The 23,903-nt window shown below is 38.4% G+C and overlaps 1 protein-coding gene across 4 annotated transcripts in view; it reads left to right on the plus strand.

The window, feature by feature from the left end:
• chl1a (cell adhesion molecule L1-like a) overlaps nt 1-23,903 on the plus strand; it is a 74,116-nt gene that overhangs the window by 22,711 nt on the left and 27,502 nt on the right. For 3 of the 4 annotated variants that reach the window (XM_057363041.1, XM_057363044.1, XM_057363040.1), the window contains exons 2-12: nt 13,635-13,819; nt 14,035-14,143; nt 14,636-14,826; nt 16,723-16,848; nt 17,539-17,709; nt 18,520-18,552; nt 19,131-19,230; nt 19,297-19,478; nt 19,764-19,898; nt 20,864-21,004; nt 21,497-21,608. In XM_057363041.1, the coding sequence (XP_057219024.1) occupies nt 13,735-13,819; nt 14,035-14,143; nt 14,636-14,826; nt 16,723-16,848; nt 17,539-17,709; nt 18,520-18,552; nt 19,131-19,230; nt 19,297-19,478; nt 19,764-19,898; nt 20,864-21,004; nt 21,497-21,608 (1,385 nt within the window). In that variant the 5' untranslated portion in view covers nt 13,635-13,734. Of the gene's footprint in view, nt 1-8,947; nt 8,971-13,634; nt 13,820-14,034; nt 14,144-14,635; nt 14,827-16,722; nt 16,849-17,538; nt 17,710-18,519; nt 18,553-19,130; nt 19,231-19,296; nt 19,479-19,763; nt 19,899-20,863; nt 21,005-21,496; nt 21,609-23,903 lie in introns of those variants that run through there. The other variant, XM_057363042.1, reaches the window with a different exon arrangement.

A 23,903-nucleotide genomic window follows, 5' to 3' on the forward strand; every position in this document is an offset into this window, starting at 1 on the left:
CCTCGTCCGCGCTCCATACCCTCTTGGGACCTGGATGTAGCCCTGACAGGTCTCACCAGGCCCCCCTTCGAGCCCCTAGGGGATGCCTCTCTTCCTCATCTTATGATGAAGACGGTTCTCCTTATGGTGCTCGCCTCCATCAAGAGGGTAGGGGATCTACAGGCTTTCTCCGTGTCCCCTGACTGCCTAGAATTCGGACCCAGGGATTCTCATGTTATCCTGAGACCTCGGCGCGGCTACGTGCCCAAGGTTCCCACCGCTCCCTTTCGGGACCAGGTGGTGAATTTACAGGCGCTCCCCACTGGGGAGGAAGACCCAACCCCGTCCGTGTTGTGTCCAGTACGCGCGCTGCGCCTCTACTTAGACCGCACACAGAGCTTCAGGAGCTCGGATCAGCTCTTTGTCTGTTTCGGAGGTCAGCAACAGGGGAGAGCTGTCTCCAAGCAGAGGTTGGCCCACTGGATTGTGGATGCTGTCAAGGCAGCTTACCAATCCCTAAATCGCCCGTGCCCCCTAGGAGTGAGGGCCCACTCCACCCGGGGTGTAGCCTCCTCTAGGGCTTTGGCACGGGGGGCCTCTCTCGCAGACATTTGCAGAGCTGCGGGTTGGGCTACACCCAACACCTTCGCGAGGTTTTACAACCTCCGCGTAGAGCCGGTGTCAGCCCGCTTCCTGCATGGCCACATGTAGGACCGGCAACTGGTAGGGTGTACGCCTGTTCGGTTCTTTTCCCCCTCTCTCGAGTGGGTCAGTATACCGTTTCAGCCTCCATTCTTTCCCCACTGGGCGAAGAACAGGCACTCCATCCATCACTAAGCAAGCACCCTCTGGGGCGGGCTGGGCAGAGCAGCCCTGCCCCTTAGGCTGGGTATCCCGGAGTTATTCGCTACATAGCTCTAACCGGACCTAGTGCTACCAGACGTTGCAACCCCCCAGTAGGGCGGTTCCGTCTGATGTATTTTCATGCTGGTTCCCACCTTGGTAACCCATGACCTCCCCGGGTGGACCTCCACCTCGCGGTTTTCTCTTCAGCCGCACTTTCTTCTCATGAGTTCTTCCCCATCGGTGAGACCATGTTGGTATCTCCACTAGACTCCTCCCTGTGGTAGGAAGTGGTCTCTGTAGCGCATCCCCCACTTGAGGAAGTAGCGCTTACCCAGTGGCCTTACGGTTCCGGGCGGCTTCTCGCTGTTAGAGAAACAAGGCCGCCGCCTGTGAGGCCGAAGGTAGGGGCCTTCCCACCTTTCAAGAAAGCTCTGGGACCCCCTACCTACCCACTGGTAGGTTACAATTTTGCGGTAGCTTTCACGGCTGACACTCCCAGGCCAGTCACCATCACTTCGTTGAGATTGTGACAGGGCACAGTGTTATGACGTTTTCCATTGGAACCCCATCTGTCGGTTTGACACAACGTCGAGAGACCGACAGAAAATGAACGTCTCGGTTACGTTTGTAACCTCGGTTCCCTGATGGAGGGAACGAGACGTTGTGTCCTCTTGCCACAACACGTGCTGTCCTCTGCAGCAGTCGTGAGAGGTCTTAGGCTCCTCAGAACTAAGGTGAATGAATGATGCACGCCGTCTCCCTTTTATACCCGGATGTCCGGGGCGGAGTCCGGCATGCAAATTTCATTTGCCAATTTTCATTGGCCTTTTCTAAGTAGTCGGAAGCGATTGGTTCTCAGGGACGAACCCCATCTGTCGGTTCGACACAACGTCTCGTTCCCTCCATCAGGGAACCGAGGTTACAAACGTAACCGAGACGTTTCGCTTGTTACATGCGATTTTGAGAGGTTTACTGTAAAAGTACACAAAAATATTCAATTTATACCACTGTATGTGGTTATAGGTTCTGTTTAAAATTGGGTATGCCAAATTCAGGCAGAAATTACTGCTTTAGAATAATAATTGAATACCACATGATAGATAAAACATTCCTTTTTCCTCTATTTGTTGAGACCTGTTGGAATCAAGAACAATTGTCTGCAGGTTCCTGGGCCCCTCAGGCTCAGAGTAATATACTTAAAAATGTTTTTTTCATAGGACACATACAATAATGTTTATCATCTTCAGCAGTGTTTTATGAAATTTGGAGGGATTTCCTGGAATATGATGCCAAAATGTTGTATTTACACCACTGTATGTGGATATGGTGTGCATTTAAAATTGGGTAAAATTGAGTTAAAATTCTAAATGCATAATTTTCACGACACCAGATAACAACATTTCAAGTGTCATCTGCAAACTACTGATGGTAAAGTTCTTAGAGCTAGCTTTACTTTTCTAACCATGTTTCCAATTACTTTCTATCAACATGTGCCAAGATGAGTTTATTTTCCCATGTGTCACGCAGGTGTCTTAGCAGAATACCTAATACCACAGGTGCCGGTTGTTTTTTATCATTTAAAGTCTTGATATACACTACCTTTCCAAGGTGTTAGAGCACTTCAGTGAAATGATTTTTTTTCATTATCTTAACAAGGTTTTCTGTCTGAAGGTGTATGCTCAAATATTTGGTACACAAAAATATAATTGTGCAAAAAGTAATTTTTTCCATTACAAAGTAAAAGTTTATTTAATAAAAACGTCTTTGTAATTGATGACTTTGACTGAATAATGCAAACAAAACAGCCAATAAGGGCACAAGATACATGGGAACTATACTTGTTCAATATTGTTAAAAAGGCATCTCAGGGAGAAACCCCAAGAAGCTGCTTGATAAAATGACAAGACGACATTTCTGCAAATTCTAGGCTGACGGAGACGAAATAAAATGCTAAAATATAATTTTTCGATTTGAAATATAATTCTCATAGTTCCCTCATGATTGTTATACCACATTTTTTATGAGCTTACTATTTTTCTAAACTGTGGAAATAATATGAATATGCAAGTGAGTACATGTTCTTATGACCAAGAGTGTATGTTTAAAAAAATAAATGTCACTTGGTTTGATATTTTGTGTATGTATCTATGCGATCACATTTTTAATTGTGGCAGTTGTCTTATATATGCGTGACAGATAGAAGGAAAAGTAATGGTGGGAGAGAAAGTGTAGTGGAAATAAACATATGGGTTGTGACTTGTCTAAAAATCAATTCACACGCGTAAGAAGCCAACACTTACAACCACGTGCTCTGATTTCTCAAGTTGATGGTTTCACATGACAGGTGCTCTGATGTACCTGTAACATTGCTGTCACAAGACTAATGCGCAGGCTGAAAAGAGCTACATCAATGGGCCAACGTACCTGCTTCTAATTACAGGTGCTTTTGTGCTGTGGCATTCAGCGTGAATGAATGTTTTTCTGACACTGACGATTTATTTGTTCTTCCAGCCTGTTTGGATTTTCTTGACTTCCTTTCTGCCCTAAAAAGCTTTGCTTGTTTTGACAAAATATTTTTACGATGCCGCAAACCCTCCTGTGCAAACAAAAAGAGTTACTTCTGCAGTAAGGTAAATGATGGCTAAATGAATGAGCACGTTTGATTCAAAGGTCAAGAGGCGGCAGTCACAGCAGACGGAGGCTTTGTTTTAAGAAGCACTGTCATGTTATGAACACGGTTATAGAAATACAGAAACTTGTAAGTTGCATGCAGAGTAAAGTCATGCTGGCTGCTTAACGAGACATGCGCCTTGCTTCTGAAACGTGTGACTTATGATTTGATAAATTATCTGATCGTTTTGAAAGCTTGCCTGATAAAGACCGTTTGGGCCGGAATGTTGTGAATTTTAGTAGTGGCAATTCAGTGAAGTGATCTGCTTGATCGGGCACCTACCTGAAGGTTTTCGCATATTTTTCTGAATTTGTAGCTTTTGAAAGTTTGGCAGCTCATTGTTTGAAGGAATGAAGTGACACTGTATGCGTCAAAATGTTTTTTTCATGTATAAGGTTGAATTTGGAGTGTCAAAGTTGAGTTCTCTACAGTTGAGCACAATAGCAGTCATGGCAATTTTGCCTGTTAAAGTCCCCTTGCATTCAATAAATGTATCACTTAAAACGCATCTTTAAGCATTAAAATAGCATATGTAAAAAAAAATTCTGTGATAATAATTTCTTCATGCGTTAAAGTCCCAGTGAAAAAAAAATCAGAATGCCTATTTTTTCATGAAATACTGCAGCATTTATTGTAAATATTTGATCAATGTGGGTCATTCTCTTTTTAAAATTTGTGTGCCCTGCCCTCAAAATCTTTACTTAAAATCTGAAAATGCACTTCCGTCCTAGTGACTATCCATCTCAAGTGATGTAAGTTAGTCGGCTTGGGCGGAGCATCCGTTAACTCCTCCCCTTCAACTGTCAGTCTGCTCCCAGTTCCATTTCAAAATGCAATGGCTGTTTTTATACATCCAATCAAATCGCAGTGAAAAAACAAGCCACGCCCACAATGTGTTCTCATTCTAAATTCTATTTCACTCGGAAATGCGTCAGAATACATATAAACATAAATAAAATAAGTAAAAACGATCGCAACTTCCGGGGGGCTTTAAAATGACTCTACACCCTTGCTTCATTTAGTATATGTGGATTCATAAATGCAAATGAGTCCCTTCCTCCATTTAATCGCGTTAGTTCGGACCGTTGATTATAGGAACATAGGTGCCTCATTCGAAAGTGTGAGCAGCGCGTGTTCTTGTTGCAGAAGGAAAGCTAAAACAGCAGCGATCGTTTCAGTGCCGAATCTATGCACCATCCTTACATACTTTATCTATGGCTCAAATCTGTTAACGTGATTGGTTACAGGGTCATGACGTTGTAAAAAGAGGCAGTTTCAAACCGCATTTTTTTCAACTGTCTTTGATAAACTGCAGTTTTTTGGAGAAAATACTCTGCAATGGTTTGTCTTAAAGCATATTCAAACACCACACAGACATATAAATAACATTAAAAACGTTAAGCAAAGTTTAATGTTGGATTAATATCTTTTGATTGTCCTGGAACAACATTTCAGTCAAAGAATCTTAGTCTTTTTTCTTATCCGAAACTCCAATTCTATCCATGGGTGACCTTGAAGAATCAGATGTCAATTACAATGTTAATAAAATGTTGTTCTTCTAACCCCAAACCTTTTACCATACCTAAAATCTAATAGGGTGTCAGACATTTAAAACAAAGTCAATCCAGGTTCTACTTTGCAAAATCCCAGTCACCGTGCCATGGTTTAGTAGCTTGGCGCATTGAGCCTTTGTGCTCATGCAGGTGTGTCAAGACATTTACCCCACAGAACATTCCCACAACAGTGGCATGTTACTCAAGGGGACGTGTAAGAACATTGATCTGAATGTTATCACTCTGCAAGTCGTATTATTCAAAGCAGCAATCTGTCTTCAAGACCTTAGTGTTGCTATAGTACAGTATGAGAAAGTATTCAGGTATGAATTTATTTACAAGCAATGATGCGTGTAAATCAGTTATAATTGTCTTAAAGGGACAGTTTAACTAAATACAAATTCTGTCACCATTCAATCACCCTCATGTCATTCATGTCGTCAGTGGAACACAAAATAAGATATTTTGAGAAAAGTCTCAGTGGTTTTGTGTCCGTATAATGGAACTCAATGAGGGACAATGTTGTTTGGTTACGAACATTCTTCAAATTATCTTTATTTGTGTTCTGCAGAAGAAAGCCATCAGATGTTGGTTTAAGCTTCATAGATGAGAAAGATGTTTTATGTAACATTGCTAACATTGCTCTATATTAAAGATACAAAACCATTACAATGAGTGAAATTTCATTATGCCCACGCATAATGTAATTCGCAGTGACAACAGCACAAGTTATGATTATATGTTAGGGATAATGTACAGGCTCCGACAGTGTGATCAGGACCCGACGCGAAGCGGAGGGTCTTGTATTACACTGAAGGGGCTTATTTCGCGATAACAGCCGGCTGCTTGTACATTATCCCGCTTATTACACGGCTACTTGCCACATGTGAAAAAAACTGGACATGAAATGTGAATTGGAAATATTTTATTGGCTCATTTTTACCGAATGCAGACCTTCCGCGAGGAAAAGCCGTTTAGTTTTGGATTTAAAGGAAAAAGAAACGACGTTCAAACATCACAAACAGGCAAATTTGTTTAATCATTTGTAAATATAATGTCATATACTGTATGTTATTAAAAGAGATATTGATAATAAATTTTTGTGTAATATCTAACTGCCCCTCTCAAAATGATTAGCAGCATCCGGGTTACAGGGTGTTATTAGTTTTGAGCGGTTGTTATTTGAAAATAACAACCCTTGGAATGTCGCAACTGGCCAATCAGAATCAAGCATTCAAATGAGCCGTGTAATAAGTCTCAATGTAATATTTCACTATACAACTAGTGAAAATGGAAAAAATAAAGATGAAATAAATATCAATTTTAGGTAAACAAACCAAAACAGCAAACTAAAATAGTAGTGCAAAAAATAAAAATGCCTACGAACACATAACGAAACCTTTTATCTCTGGATCAGACCGCAAAAATAGCCTATAATGTGAAGTATTTTCTTCAAAAATGAAATTGTAGCAATATTTTTAACCATAGAATATAAAATAAATGGTAAATAAACAAATAAATAAGAATAAAGCAAAGCTTAAAGGAAAAAATATCAGTGGAAATAATCAAGCCGGCGGCCTTAACACCGAAAGAATACTCAGATGTCAAAACGCAAAATTAGCAATAAATAAATATATTCAATACATTATATAAATGAATAAATAAAATATAAAGCAGTAAACACTACAACAATATAGACTATTCTCAACTCACTTTTTCTATCAATTTCCTCCTCTCTGCCATCAGTGTGCTTCTTCTTAAAGACTGCCGCACCGATTTCACGGAGGACACGGAGATCAGTTTTCTCGACAATGCGGACAAACTAATGCCCCTACAACATTCCAAAACACCAAATGTTGGGTATACTCCTTATAATAAAGCGTATTATGTAAAGAAAAGCAGAAGCCCAGAACATGAATGCAAAGCACTCACACTTTGTCGTGTGATCCTTTTTTGATGCGCTTTCCCGCATTTTTTTTCACGTTCTAGGCTCTTCTTCATTTCACGCTTTATTAAGGTGTATACTGAATTTGGTCTTAATAGATTAAGCCACACGTAGCGTTTTGGAATGTTGCAGGAACCCAAGCTGAGCTCTGTGTCCCGCACACAATGAAGCCACTGCGGCTGCCTTTAGGAAGAAGCGCACTGACGGCGGAGACATGGAAGGGATGGAGCGCATTTGCTTAGCAGATCTGGCAATTGCATTCCTCATTTTTTAGCCACCATGTTACTCTTATACCCTTGGACAAATAAACATTTCAACATGCTTGCAATGTGTGTACACGATTTAAGGTTCAAAAACGCTGTATTTTCCACATTACGTGCATGTTTGTATCTCCTCTTTGCGCCGCCTCTCTGAAACGCGCGGATTTTTAACAAAGCTCATGGCTCTGAAAAGCGAGGTGTGCTATGATTGGCCAGTTAACCAGTGTGTAGTGATTGGTCAAATACGGCAAGCGTGTGACAGATATGTAACGCCTCGTACCATATTTGGAACATCATGTTCCTCTTCAATTGTGCTGACAGGTACGCCCACCTTACTTGCGTATACATTTGGGCGGTCTTAGTCAAATCATACCACCAACTGATGTAGATTTGTGGGGGTGTGGTTACACGAGGCGTTTCAGGCAGGTCTGGGTGAGCATTCGCTTTTAGATAGAATGCATCTTTTGTTCCCACACTTTCATTTTTGCAATTTTACGCTTCTAATACATGCATGGCGTGGGCAACTTATAACACACCAAAGACACAGAAAAACACGCATTTGCGCCATATGACCCCTTTAATGGTAGTGTTAGAGCGAACGGCTATGTAAAGCGACTAACGTGGTGCGTATACGCTTTTGAAATGATAAGCTGCAACAATCAGCTAATTAAAATTTGTTCGAATAAGTGTCTTCTAATCAAATAACGAATAGTCGACTGTAAGGGGGCAGCCCTAATAAAAGACAATTTAGCGTGGAGTTTGTGTCCAGCTTGTGCACATTTCCTGCGTTGTGTGCACAGTTCACACTCATCATGCGTTAGTTTATGTGTGTTCAGCTGTGGCCAGATTTAAAGTGATCCTGTCCTTCACTATGTTTGTCCATGTGCCATATGGTGCCAGAAAGCATTAAGTACAAAAAGCCGGTCTCACAGGCCATAAACATGACAAAGCGCACGGCGTGCTGTCTTTAAGAACTCATTAGAAAAGCACAACTTTATATTTACATGAGCTTTATAAATGCCATTGTCAAAATATGCCTTTTTGTGTTAACAGCAATTTGTGCTTCCGTCACATCACAATGAAATCTGCTCGCATCTGTCTACCGACAATAAAGCATTAGGAATTAAGACAATAGGCTTCATTGTGTTAAGAGGATTTCTGCTGTTGACAGACTAACCAAAGCTGTTTCCGGCTTGACTGCCACCAAGTCTGCTTTTCCAATTTTGCAATGCAAATCATTGAAAAGCATGAAAACATCCCAAATACGGGATATTTGACTGTGCCATTCAAGCAAATACATCCACAAGAAAAGTTTGTAAAAAGTCTGCTTACTGCTGCTTTGTCAAGTTAAGGTGTTGATGCTCGGAGCCACACATTCCAGCACTTTCCGGTCCATTCCTCTAATAGTTTGTGAATATCCTGACAAATCGGTCTTTGTCTAAATCATCATCGTCAAATATTCAGCAAGTCTCATAACCTGTTAAGGGGCTTTGCCGACATAAGTCTCATCACTGAATCTACTTTAGTGCTTCGCTCCAGGGTTGGGGCAAGTTTTAGGACTGGTGTGTGTTTGAGCTCGCATGAGTCTGAGGAGCATGTCGAGAGCTCGGATGCTCAGTCTGAACTCTGTTCAATACTATCACCGCTTTCCTCCTGCTCTCTCTGTAAATGGGAATTACTGTCCGACTGCGAGTGTGAACTTGCAGATGCATTTAAGTGAGTAGAAGATTATCTTCTTCTGTTTGGTTGGATGTTTAAGTTTCAATAGTGCGGTTTTATGTGACAGTGAAGCAAATGGAAAGGTGTATGTGAAAACCTCAGCAGTTTTGTGTAGTGTTGCAGTTGTTGGTGTTGTTTCTCTTTTCTCAGCCTCTGGGGGTTATGTATGATATAATCGCTCATATGTTTCGGCGAGTTTCTAGATTAAATTGGAGTGCATGCGGTTTTAATTTGTTCATTTGAAATGATTCACTGTGTAATTTGAAGTATTCATTTTAGCTATGCTGTTTACAGTTTTTGGCATTTTCTTTTACATTTCAAGGATTGTGGTTTTATGGATGTGTACATGTTTGGGTCTGAGGTCCCAAACATGGTTTCCTCCATGTTATTTTAAGAAGGACCAGTCACTTGTTAAGGTCTTCAACGGTCACCAGATTCGCTAAGCTAGAGATCCAAATGACAAGCGATAACATCTCTATTTATAAGACTCGCGCTAGACGGTCAGTTTTTGTGCATTTTCTTTATCTATTATCTTTGCAATTTGAAAAGTTCACTAAAACTCTTTAAATTAACTTTGTTTTTTGACAGGTATACACATTTAACATTTGCAGTCTTTCTTCCAAGAAAACGGAGGCAAAATATTAATGACTCATCGTGCACTCAAGGGTGTATTTAAATGTTTTATTTATGGCTAGGTTGTAAAGCTTATTTGGCCGTAATAAATAGACAAGCTCTTCAACATGTCCTGCTCCTACTTGATTCGATAGGAAGTACATCAACACAGAAAGAAAACTGAACTATTGTTTATGATCACAAGAACAGGTCTCTGTTGCACTGTTACAAATTAAATTAAATTGGAATTTTAATTAATCAATAAAATCAATGATTTTAATGATCTTACCTCTGAATAAAATCTTATTTGGCATTTATTCATGCCAAATGAATAAATGAATAAGAAAAATCTCATGAATCTCATAAAAAAGTCATAATTCACTTTGACATGGATAAATAATCTGTTTTAGTTTGGACAATTTAATTTATATTTTTTAAAGAGCTGCTGTCATCCCATAGACACATTTTTGCTGCATGTTGGCATTTCTGGGCATTACTTTGGGCAGTGCATTCGACGTGCTGATTCCTCGAGTCCTTCCAGGTGTTTTGATCTCTAGAGAGTTGCTTTCCGTAAGACAGGCAAAGACTTAATCACCCAACGTCCAAATCACGAGCCGGGGCAAGAGCGAGAGAATCCATCTCCTCTGGCCACTCCTGGATAAGGAGAGTTAATCTTAGGTTAATGCTTGTAATTTGCGCAGGCGGGCTTGACTCGGTGCTGCTTGCGAGTGTGAGCGATTATGCGAGGAATGAGCCTCTGGCGTGAACACACTCATGGTTCATAAGCCTTTTGTGGAGGCGTGATGGCAAACAGCACAGAATGAAATGAACAACGAGAAATTCTCATCCCAGACAGTACGTCTGTAACTTTAGCCTCGCGACCTCTCCGTTTACAGACTTTGCAGACGTTGTATTTCAGAAGTTAGGTCTTTTTTTTAAGATTTGTTCATGATGGCCCTCCAGAAATATGACTCAAATCAGATTTGAATGTCTATTGGCTTTGAGGTGATTAATATGATCAAGAAATAAAGTTTGATTCTGTAGCTTAGTTGGTATAGAATGCACTGTAAAACTTTGCTGTAATTTCGCAGCAGGTTTGCCAGTAACTTACTGTAGATTTAATGTACATGTGTTATGTAAATGTGTCATAATTTAAGAAGTTTTAAATATTTTTACAGAAAACAAGAGAATAATGCTTAGGAAGAATTACATTTTTTTACTTTGTTGCTGTGCTAATGCCAGTCTCTTCTTGCTTATTTTGAATCTCAAAAGTCAAAGTGTTTTAATTTTGATTAAAGTAACTGAAAACAGTACTAATTGGAAAGTATATTAAGTAGTAATTAAATCTACAGTAAGTTACTGGCAAACCTGCTGCAAAAACTACAGCAAAGTTTTACAGTGTGTGACATCATTGGTTCCTGGCTGTGATATAAATATAAGACTTAGGGATGTGCACGAATATTCAAATATTCGAATGTTCGATCCGCAATAACTATTTGAATATTAAAAATGCTATTTGAATATTCCTATTTTTCATAAGAATAAAACTGCGTCACCACAAGGTTAAGTTACTGTTACAGAAGACCTTAGAGTCAGGTCTTATTTAACGCTTCTTCACGTCTTCTGTGATGATTTTTTAATGTACAGAAAATATAAAAAATCATTTGTACAGTATGTGTTCCTAAATCTTTGTTCACTCAGATTGCAAGCTAGTTTAAATATTTTAAGTTTACACACTGGATGCCCGGATCACGTTTTATGCTCGGCTCACATCACCATATTAAAATGTTTCAAAACTGGTGAGCCACAGAATTCGTTAACATTACTTACATTAGGTATAAAAATATCAACGTAATATTAAATGATTAACAATAATTCATTTATTACCATTACTTGTTTGCAGCGGTTGTTCTTAGTAAATTCGTATTCGTTCGTTAAAAATATATTAAGTAATGCTAATTTCAACAACTTGAAACATGAAAATGTACATTTCACTGCAACAAATGTTAATGAATTTGGCCTTAACATAAGACTGGCACATTTTTCCATACCTAAAAGCAAGAATTTTCCTTCTAGAAGTTCAAATAGGGTCGTCGCCTTCAAGTTACAGCCTGTAAATAAATTCGCACGGATGCTTTTTTTGTTTGTTTTAAAACGCGCTGTAATTCCTTTCCTTAGTTGAAATAAATAGGCCTACCTTATTTATTGATGCAAATCCAATGCAAAGCTAAACAAGACAGACACTGACCATGAACGACAAAGAAAACAATATTTATATGCGTGCTGATCAGCAGAATATCTTCCTCAGATGACGTAATCAGGGAATCAAGCACTATGTCTCCGTCTTTGTTGCGGGGTATTTTTTAGGATCTTAACAGTCGGCATGAGATATCAAGCCCGTTTACTTTATTTATTATCAACATTATAAACAATAAAGCCAGATATTCTTGTCAGATCTGGGTTTTGTTACCGGGAGTTAGAGAAGAGCAGCGCGTTTTCTCCGCTGTCGGCTTGTTGAACAGACTTTCACCAGAGTAAAATAGACCTATATGCTTGTTTTTCTTATCAAGAACATGTAAAACAAAATAAACAAGATAACCATATATCACAGACTGTCAATATACGTTACGTTTTGTTCGTTTTGTTTTGTCTGTTTTCTTTTTGTATTGTACCGTTCCGCGCAGGTTTAAATGCAGATTTTATGTATTTTTCTATTTTTTCAACATAAAAAAACGATATACAGTATATAATATTAATGCATTATGAATATTTAATGATAATTATGAGCTTGATGTGAAATTGTGACTAAATAAAAACGTAACAAATTACGTCATTATTAACTTAATTTAAATAAACCAATATTTGAATATTCGTTTTTTATGAGCTCAAATATTCGAATATGAAATTATTGAAAAATGCCCATCCCTAGTAAGACTACATGCTATGTAAGGGATAATGTACAGGCAGCCTGTTGTTATCGCAGAAATAAGCCCCGACAGTGTGATCAGGACCTGACTTGGAGCTGAGGGTCTTGTATTACACTGAAGGGGCTTATTTTGTGATAACAGCCGGCTGCTTGTACATTATCTCGCTTATTACACGGCTACTTGCCACATGAGAAAAAACTGGACATGAAATGTGAATTGGAAATATTTGATTAGCTCATTTTTACAGAATCCGACCGAATACCGAATTTCCTCCGCGGGGAAAAGCCGTTTACTTTCGAAATGACTTTCAAATGTCACGAACAAGCAATTTGGTTTAATCATTTGTAAATATAATGTCATATGTTATTAAAGGACATTTTTATATTTAATTTGTCAAAAAAACCTGTCAAAATGATTTGCTGCATCTGGGTTACCGTGTGTTATTAGCTTTGAGAGGTTGTTATCTGGGAATAACGAACCTGCAAATGTCACGACTGGCCAATCAGAATCAAGCATTCTAATGAGCCATGTAATAAATACAAACATTTTGGGGTCTCCAATATATTTCAAACTGACAGTCTGTAACTGTTCTCTCAACGTAATCAAAAGAAATGTTGAAAGAGCATTTTTACAAAATGATGTCATTGCTAAACGTTTAAAAACGATGGTATAATGTGTTGTTCTTAAATTGTTAGTGGAACGTTTAAAACTTTCGAAAATATCATTTTTATAATGTAATGGGAATGTTAGCAAAACCTTCTCAATACACATTTTTGTTAGCAAGGTTCCCCTTAAAAAAAACATCAATACAGGGGGACAACTGCTTGTCATGTGATCTTTAAAGAACGACCATCTGCTTGACTCATGACTGACACATTCCTACGATCCACAACTCTGACAAGTTTTTGTCAGTACCTGTGTTTTAGTGCTCACATGTTGCTCTCACTCCCGCCCGAGGTGTAAAGTTTTTAAAAGCATCTCGTCTGCTGTAAATCCAATATGATGTGAAACACCTCTGAGGACTGAATCACAGAGAACGCCTCAAATCCCTCTCTTGGTTTCGCTGTAGAAGGATTTATTGTAATTACTTCTCTGTTCTTGTACTCTTTTATGGCTCTTAAGATCTTTGCCTTGGTCGAGTCTGTGGAGAGCTCAATCGAAGAGGAAATTTCCAAGGGAGCTTTATTTCCTGCGCCGTTCTGTGCGGCATCTGCTGGCTGGAATGAGGGGGCTCGGGAGCCACCATTGCGTCTGGCTCCTGTTGATCGTCTTCTCCAGTGTCTTTGGTGTTTACTTTCCTCCTCACGGTAAGTAGCAGGACAGTTAAATTACTCTCAGATGTTTTTAAATTAACTACAACTATAGACAACAACTATGCAAGCTCATTTCCATGACAGTTCTTCCAAGTCATTATCCAACAGGACTTGTTACTGAACATTGAACTCCTCCAGAAGTTTCCTGTTTAGCACACATTTGCATTTAAATAGTAAGGCTCTTTTATCTTTTGACCTGTTTGCTATAGTGGAGCAGCTCCCGACCATCACCGGTCAGACCTCAGGCTCTCTCATTGCCTTACCGTATGATGACAGCTACATCCTCAAGTGTGAGGCCAAAGGCAACCCAAGACCAACGTGAGTCAGATCTCATGTCCTGTTTAGTCATTAACTTCGGTTTGACATTTAAAACTGTGTCATTATCTCTTCACACTGGTGACATACCTGTATCCTGTTTGACTTGTTTTTTCTTTCTGTGGAACCAATAATTTCATATACAACAGTTTATAGTGACCATGGCTGCTCCTGTTTGCTCTAAAATAGACCAAAAAATATTCCAGTACATTTAAAAATGTGAAAGTGCAACATGCAAGCCTAGAATAAACAAAATGCTATTATACTTCGAAAGTAGTATGTATGAGCAATCACACCAAATATTTTCTTAGATTAAAGAAGTTGATAGAAGTATGGAATGATATGGAGTTATTTTGGGGTGAAATCTCAAGTTGGTGGACAGATTGATGTTTGTAACCGACTCAATGTCTTTTTACTAGGAATAAATGATATTTAATGGTTGTAATATAAGCATTGCTGACATATTTCGCTGACAATGTGTTTTTTCTCCAACAGCTACCGTTGGACAAAAGATGGAATGGATTTTTACCCGCATAAAGACCCTCGACTCTCAACAGAAGAGACTAATGGGACTTTTGTGATACCCAACATTAAAGATAAAGTGAAATACCAGGGAAAGTACAGATGTTACGCCACAAACAAGCTTGGAACTGCAATATCAGATGAAACTGAATTTATTGTGCCATGTAAGTCATTCTTCATAGATATCTTCATTTCAACTGCTATCATGAAACAAAAGCTGTTTTGGAAAACATTGAGTAATAGTTCCAGTTGTGTTTTAACTCAGTTCAACATATACTAGTACAAACTGTTCCCACCCTGGATTTATTGGTATGGTTAGGTAACCACGCTTAACCGTGCCGGTGGAACGCCTGTCGTGATGTGGCCGCTCATGATTAGTCACTTGTTAGTTGCCATGGTAACGCAGTTCTTTCTTAGTAGTTGGCAGTTGTGTTAATATTGTATTAAAAGTTAATACTATCTATTCTAATATATTAAAATAACAGGAAAACTTGGCAGGTGAAACATAAGGCTGGAGGACACATTGTCCTTATTGATATTACGGCAACGATTTTAATCCTGTTTTTAGCACCACGTTGTAAAATACACTGTAAATGTGCCAAATGGCCCAGGATAGTAACTTTTTGAGATGAAAAACTTTCCAGATGACGGAAAAACAAAATATTATGGTAAAATAAAAGATCTCCGTTCCATAAATTTGCATAATGTGTGCTTTCAGCATATCCAAAATGATGCCGCTCAACTAGTTTAGTCATTTTCATTATTTTCTCATGTTACATGTTTACCTCAAGTGTTTTTCCGTTCTTTCGGTTTCTAGTGCAGTTCAAGACACGTGTCCTGTGTTATACAGCTCCCAACAGCTAGTGCAGCTTTATAGTATATCCTACAGCAAGCAATACACCAATGTCCTATATCAGCCACGTCTGGTCATCCAGCCGTTCCCTTCATTCCCTTCATACTGTAGATCACTATTCTTGACTCTAGTTGGGGACATGTTTTATATTTTTAATGTATAGATGCAGAAAAAGCCACTTTATGTATGTATGAAATGTGCATTGTATACAGAGGCTATTTCATGGATTTCCCATTTTGAGGTGGAACTCTGTCCCACCTTTAAATTCACTCCCTGGACTCCGTCCCCCCGCATCCCCCCTCATTTCCAGTCCAGGTGTTGTGGCATGACATTAAGTCACACAACAGCAATGAGAGAACACAAAGACACGTGGAAACTGAAAATATCAGGCTTGTTCCATCCTAAAATACATGTACTGTAAAACGGTAGCATTGTGTTGTTTAAACATGAATATGACTTTGTTTGCAGTTTCATTTAAACCTTGGTTGACAATAAAGATGTATTGTATTGTATTGTATTGTATACAGGTTCTGCAAACATTGAGGGGCGGATTTCAGGACAGGGATTATATTAATCCAGGACTAGGCCTTAGTTAAAGGTCAAATGTGTAATGCTTTAGAGGATCTATTGACAGAAATGCCATATAATATACATAACTATGTCTTCAGAGGTGTATAAAGACCTAACATAATGAAGTGTTATGTTTTTATTATCTTAGAATGAGCTATTTCTATCTACATACACCGCGCGTCCCCTTACATGTTATTCGCCATGTTGTTTTCTACAGTAAACGGACAAATTGCTCTACAGAGCGCATTTCCTAAATACGTTATCTCCTTCGGCAAAGAAGTGCTTTGATAGGGAGGGGTGAAGTGAGCCATTGGTTGCAATTCACAACCTCACCACTACATGCTTCTAAAATCTCCACATTGCTCCTTTAAATTAGGACATTTAGGTAATTTTAACAAACTTGCCTTATAAAAAAAATATTTCTGTACATTTATAAGCAAAACAATGTCACTGGTATTTTAAGACAAGTCAGTTCAGTGTTTTCAGCTTTTAGTCTAGGACTAGTCCTAAGCCCTGTAGAGGAAACCACCTTTTTGTCCTATTTCATTTTTCTGCGTGTCTTTTTTTCTGTAACTTTTTTGGTGAGCTGTATTGTAAAAAAAAGCGTATCTTGTGTTGATTTTGTGTTTGCTCACAGCGGTGCCCAAGTTCCCCAGAGTGACGTTGGAGCCACTGGATGTTAAGGAGGGAGACTCGGCGCTCTTGGAGTGTAACCCACCAACAGGGGTTCCACCTCGGCAACTGTACTGGATGAACTGTACCGGTACTGTAGTTAAGACCCCTTAAATCTGTCTCATGATGTGAACCTACATGGAAACTTATTTTAATGCTGTTGTTAGGTTAAAAATCACTTATTCAGACTTCTTAAGCTGCTCCAACCTCTGTTATGGTGTCAATCATCTCTTTGTCTGTGATTGTAGTGCAAAAAAAACAATGCGTGCATACTATTCAACAACTCCCATTTTAATGGCGCCAGACTGGGATTTGAAAAACGCCTCAGCTAATAACAGGTTCATGATGGTAAATGTGTTTCGGTTCAAATTGTGAAGAATGTCTTTGTCATACACATGCAGGAAATGTGACAAAAATGTCCCATCCCTTAAAGCAAACCATCAGTACAATAGTAGATAAGACTTATTTTTCTGAATAGACCAGCAAATCTGCTCCGTATGTGTTGTGTTTTCGTTCCCGCTTAGTATTGCTTGTTTTTACGATACGAAAGGCCTTATTACGGCGTACACACTTCACTACTTGAGCTCAAAAGGACTCGGATCGTGTTGAACCTCCTACATTTTCTATGGGGGCGCAGGAACATTGAAAGCTGTTCTCACGCTGCTTGTTATCTGTCGTGAGGTCTGTCAAAAGGGGCTATTTGTGGGATGTTTGGATGGTTGCCTTCTCCAATGCCCTGCTGCTCATGTTAGTCCAACCATCCCCTTTGTATTGTTCTCAGATCTGAAGCACATCAAGCAGGACGAGAGGGTGTCCATGGGCCTCAACGGAAACCTGTACTTCTCTAATACGCTGGCGCCGGACAGCCACGATGACTATTGCTGTTTTGCCTCCTTTCCCAAGATACGCACTATCGTTCAGAAACCACGCATGGCTGTGAGGGTCAGGACAAGTATGTGGCAGACAGTGTTGGGTGTAACTAGTTACTAAGTAATTAGTTACTGTAATTGAATTACTTTCCCCTTGAAAAAGTAAAGTAAGGGATTACTCTTATTTTTCTGTAATTTAATTACAGTTACTTCTGATCTAATTAAACTAAATACTTTGTGTAATATGTGTGTGTGCAGAAGAGGAATTTACATCAAAATTCAAAGTCTAACTTTAAAATCCGTGCTTTCATGTATAATTCTCACATTTGTAATTGATAATAATACTTTATGTACTTTTATATTATTTATTTGAATGAATTAAAAGAGCCGTTTCATGTCTATCCTTGAATCACTTAACTAATCAAGGTTGATAGGATATAGAAAGTAATTTGTAATAAGTAATTAAATACTTTTTGAAGAGAGTAACTTGTACAGTAATCTAATTACATTATCGAATGTGTAATTAGTAACTAGTAATTAATTACTTTTTCAGAGTAACTTACCCAACACTGGTGGCAGATTTCTCTGAGGAAATGAAAAGAAGATCTTGAACTGGATGATTTCATTCTGTACATCCACTAAAAATCGCTTTTGGGTTCAAATAATTGCCGGAGAGGCTCAAAAAAGTGAAGTTAGTTTTGAGTAAAGTTTAAAACTCACTTCCTCACAGATGCCACTTAAATATTTTTATCTACTGCATTGAAGATTTCAAGCTTACATGTCCAAATGATTTTTTATTAACTCTACAGATGCGTGTGTTTATATTTTTCTTTGTGTGTGTTATTTACTATGATTTAAATGAGCTAAAAATGCAAATGCTTCTTTTGTTCCAGTAAATTCAAGCAAGGATGATGACAGTATGTTTGGTGAGTCATATGTCACACAGTCACAAATTTAGTAAAACATATCAAATGTGCCCTAAAGTGACAGTTCTGTCATTATTCACTCACCTTCTTGTCAATTCAAATTGACTTTCTTTCTTCCGCATAACACAAAAGATATTTTGAAGAAAGTTGATGCTCTGGACCCCATTCACTTCTATTGTACGGACACAAAACCAATGCAAGTGAATGGGTGCCAGTTAACAGCATTTTTCAAAATATCTTCTTTTGTGTTCTGCGGATGAAAGAAAGTCATAAAGTTCTGAAATGACATGAGGGTGAGCAAATGTGAGCAACATTTTTATTTTTGGGTGAACTATCACTTTAAGTATGTAAAAATGACCTGCCTTTTGGCTTTTCTTTAACCAGCCATTATTACGTAAGCACTTTTCCATTTCTGTTTTCTTCTATAGTAAGTGGCATTAAAAATAATGTGTCAAACATGTCATATAAAATCAAAATAACACATCTCTTCTGTGTAATTGTAAATAGGAAGTCCACTATATTGTGTCCATCATAGTTTATGTAAGCAAGCCAATTGCTCTCACTCGTCTTTTATTCAGCTCCAGAGAGGAAGCCGGGCATTATAGCACCTTCAGGTCATTCAACCAGTCATGCAAAAAAAGGAGATGAGCTTCAGCTGGAGTGTATCGCAGAAGGACTGTAAGTTCACTTTTCTGTGACCGCATAGAAGAAAAAGCACTTTCACGAGTAACAATGTTTTTTCAGGCCAACACCTACAATACAGTGGACTAAGATGGGGGGCACCTTACCGGAGCGTGCAGTTGTCAACAACTTCGGGAAGCTTTTGATCATACCGGACATCATGCCAGAGGATGATGGGAAATACACGTGCACGGCAGTGAATTCTGTGGGAGAAGATGTTCGGCATTTCCATGTTGTTATGGAGGGTACGTGGTCGTTCTCTAGATCGTATGGTCTTGTGACTTTTTATAGTCATATAAAATCCGAAAATATCAGGGAATTTTTTTGGGATAGCTCCTTGTAAGTGTCTCACTATTGTGGTATTTGTTTATTATACAGTATATTTGACCACGAAACACCAGATTTGTATTTATTTAAATGATAAACCTCCACGTTGATAATTGTGAAACCATATCAATTTCAAGCACAAGGGGGCAGTGTTGCTCCTAACAATAGGCTGGTTTAATCCCCATTCATATTGTGTTTCTCAGAGCCCCCCAGCTGGCAGGAGGAGCCAGTGACAAATCTCTTAGCAGAGATTGGATCTGACATCCACATCAAGTGTTCGGCTACAGGAAAACCACAACCTTCAATCACCTGGAAACGAAACGGGCGGCCTCTGGATGGTGTGTTTTAAACTCTCTCTCCCATCCTTATCATGGTCATTCGATTGAATCGGTCGGCTTAGAGCCAATGCATAATGTGTTACTGAATGGTCTTTTGTTTCTTCTTTTTTACAGTTTTTATGATTTAAACGAAGTAAACTGCGACAAATATGAAGGCACGGTTGACATGCCGGGGTGAAATAATGTATTGATGTTAGGTGAAAACAGTGAATGTGTCTGTGACCCAGTCTGTAAAAACCCAGCTAGTTATTTTTTGCGATTTACTGTTTTCTACACAAAACCAACTAAGCTAATGTAAACAAAACATTCTGTAAAAATTAGGGATGTCTATATATTTATACACACACATGTATGTGTATGTTTTTGTAACTTTATATACAAAATGAATATGCACTGTACACAGACATTATGTAAACACAAACGTATTCTTGATGCGATTAATCGTTTGACAGCCCTAGTAAACATACAACCTTGATGTCTTGAATATTGACTGAGTAAGGCCATGTCAAAGATTGAAATCAATGTTTAGGAAGCCGACTTTCAGTATTTCTTTTTAATAAAATCATTAATTTCATTATATTATATATGAAAAATTGAGGACTGTATCCCGAAATCTATTACTATATAACCAACAGGATTTACAGCAATAAACACACAAGCTATTTTTGTAATTTTTATGGCTCATAATATCGTAATTTGATTATACGACTTCAGCCTGGATTTCACAGACGGGGTCACATGTGAGGTCACCTTGCATGTATCTTGTTGCTATAATTATTATGGGATTAAACAAAATATGAACCAGGGATGGACTGGACATATCAAACACCCATTTGAAAAATTGAATTAGTCTTTCTGTCTTGTGAGAGCCTCAATCTGCTGTTGGCTGTGATAGCCCAAGGGCTGTTTCTAGTCCCAGTCTATAACACTTTATGGGTGCCAATTCAAACTCGCTTGCTTCCTAGATTTCCCCTCCACAAATCAGCAAGTGCTAGATGACAGCGTAATCTTACATGGAGCCCAGAAGAGCGACAGCGCGGTATACCAGTGCGAGGCCTCCAACAGACACGGGACCATCATCGCCAATGCTAATATCCTGGTCATGAGTGAGTACTTAATTTCACACTGTTATGAGTCAATCTGGAGTCAGCGGATAGGGTATAGTGATGTTTTGAGGGCAATAATGGTGAGCAACACACCTCATTTACATGCATCACTTAATCATAGCAGCATAAGGGAAGATGGAGGTTCTCATTGAAGTTTTTCTGGATTTGATTATGATATGAAGCGTGTGTCGTGGCTTAAGGGTGTGAAGCAGCTGTTCATTTGTAATTGCATACTGTAGAAGAACACTACTGCGCGCGAGTGTGTGTGTGTGTACAAATCACTTTTGCCACATTTTTTTCTGTTTTTAGCTGGCAGGAAAATAGAGCTCTTTTATATGCAAATAGCTTTTTTTAAAGTTTAATTGTGAATCCGGGAGTATTCCGGATGCCTCTGTTTCAAACTACAACACTAAAGTGAGCCATATGCCGCCCCTGCTGTTTGATGTGTCCGTGCGCTTAAATGTTTTGACTAATGTTTTGGCTTTCCCTCAGATCACCCACCTTTGCTTTTGACACGGAATTATCTGGAGTACGCCGCCATGTTGGGGAAGAGTGTGATTATGGACTGTAAAGTCTTCAGCTCTCCGCCCGCCACCATTCACTGGTGAGTTTAGGAACTGGAGTGAAGTTGCGAGAGCGTTCATGAAATCTTTGAAATCTTTGAAATCATGAAATATGACATGAATACGTGTTTTTCTGTGTCTTTGGTGTGTTATAAGTTGCATGTATTAGACACGTAAAATTGTGTGGGAACAAAAGATGCATTCTATTTAAAAGCGAATGCTCACCCAGACCTGCCTGAAACGCCTCGTGTAACCACACCCCCACAAATCTACTTCAGTTTGTGGTATGATTTGACTAAGACCGCCCAAATGTATACGCAAGTAAGGTGGGCGTACCTGTCAGTACAATTGTTTTGGAACCTGATGTTCCAAATATGGTAAGAGGCGTTACATTTCTTTCACACGCTTGCCGTATTCAACCAATCACTACTCACTGGTTAACTGGCCAATCATAGCACACCTCGCTTTTCAGAGCCATGAGCTTTGTAAAAAATATGGCGTTTCAGAGAGGCGGTGCAAAGAGGAGATACAAACATGCACGGTATGTGGAAAATACAGCGTTTTTGAACCTTAAATCGTGTATAGCTCGATATATAGCTAGGCAACTCGCATTACAGCCTGTCTAGAAGACATCTCAGCTTTAGATGATTGCATTACATCTAAAACAAAAGATAATATTTGTTTTAGCCGTGTCATATGACCCTTTAAAATGTCCCAACTGTTCCTCTGGAGTGAGTTTTTTAAAGTTCCCGTGAGCCAGAGGTCATGATCAACTTGTGACTATTTCCTAGACAATCAAATGCTAAAAAAGAGGCTTGTTTTGCCACCGCCTGTCGACTGGATGTAGAAAAGTAGCTAGAGTTTAGAAACTCGCTGCAGAGAAGCACATTTTAAGATTTTGAGTAAATATTATTTTGTGACACAAATTAATTGTTCACCACAAAATGAATAATATACAACATTCTGAATTATTTTCAGGCTAATTAGTCATAGTAATTAATTTTGTTTTGTTTTCCGTTTTATGCCAAATATTCATAAATATGTTATATTACTTTACTTCTTACTCAATAAAGGGAAACATCAGGGGTAATTTATAAAATTCTTTGCTTTTTCATTTCAACCATAACAATATACAAAACAATAAATTATAACTGAATAAATTACCAGCAAACACATAAGAACTGTTATGAACAGTAAGAAAAATGCAGTTCATGTTTTACATAGTTTGATTTATTGATTCATTGATATAAAACTTTTTGGAGATATCAGCATAATATATAATAACACACACACACACACGCAAACCACCAAAAGCCAGATATTTTTAGTTTTTAATAAACATTTACTTTACTGTTCATTTTTGAACATGTCCTTTATTTATTGTTAAATTGGCGCTATTTGTAAACAATTAGTTAATGCATTAGCTAACATGAACTAACAATTAACCATACTTCTACAGCATTTATTATTCTTAGTTCACGGTAATTTCAGCATTTAGTAAGACATTTTTAAAATCAAACATTGTCACTGTTAACATGAGTTAATGCACCATGAACTAACACGAAACCTGTTATGACATGAACTAACATTAACAAGGAATAATGTTCATGTTTCTTTATTCATTGCTGTTAACAAATAGCACCTTATTGCCTCTGCCCATTGGATGACAATATGACCATGATAATCAATACTTTGTTAATTATACGCATATGATAATACTGGAAATAAAAAATTGTATTTTTGGGTGAACTATGTGGGTAATTTGTTGTCCAAAAATGAAAAAAATAAAAGTAAAGATGAATTAGACTTATTGCATTATTAAAAAAACATTTAAATAGACTTAACAATATCATTAAAGTAACAATATCTTTACTGTGACTTCTTTTGGTCATGATAACCGTGAAGTGAAAATCTGATATCATGACAGCCCTATGCTATGTTTGACATAAAATAAAGACATCATGCATTTAATAAATGCTGATATTTCTCCCAGAAAGTGTGGGAAGCCTGTGTTCATATGTGTTTTGTTAAAAAAAGTATTTGCTGATATATAGACAGTTTCATCGGATGCATGTGCCTGGCCCGAAATTAACTTCCGGTCTGCGTTTGAATGAATGAGTGAACAGATATTGATTTTTTGCGGATTTCTACCGGAAGGTAAAGTCTCAATAAAATTTAAAATTACAATTATTATTTTCCATGAAATATTGCAGCGTTTATTGTAAATAGTTTATCAATGTGGGTCATTCTCATTTTAAAATTTGTGTGCCCTCATAATCTTCAGTTAAAATCTGAAAATGCACTACTGTGCTGTAATGACTATCCATCTTAAATGA

This window comes from Triplophysa rosa, linkage group LG21, assembly GCF_024868665.1.
Source record: "Triplophysa rosa linkage group LG21, Trosa_1v2, whole genome shotgun sequence".
NCBI lineage: Eukaryota > Metazoa > Chordata > Actinopteri > Cypriniformes > Nemacheilidae > Triplophysa > Triplophysa rosa.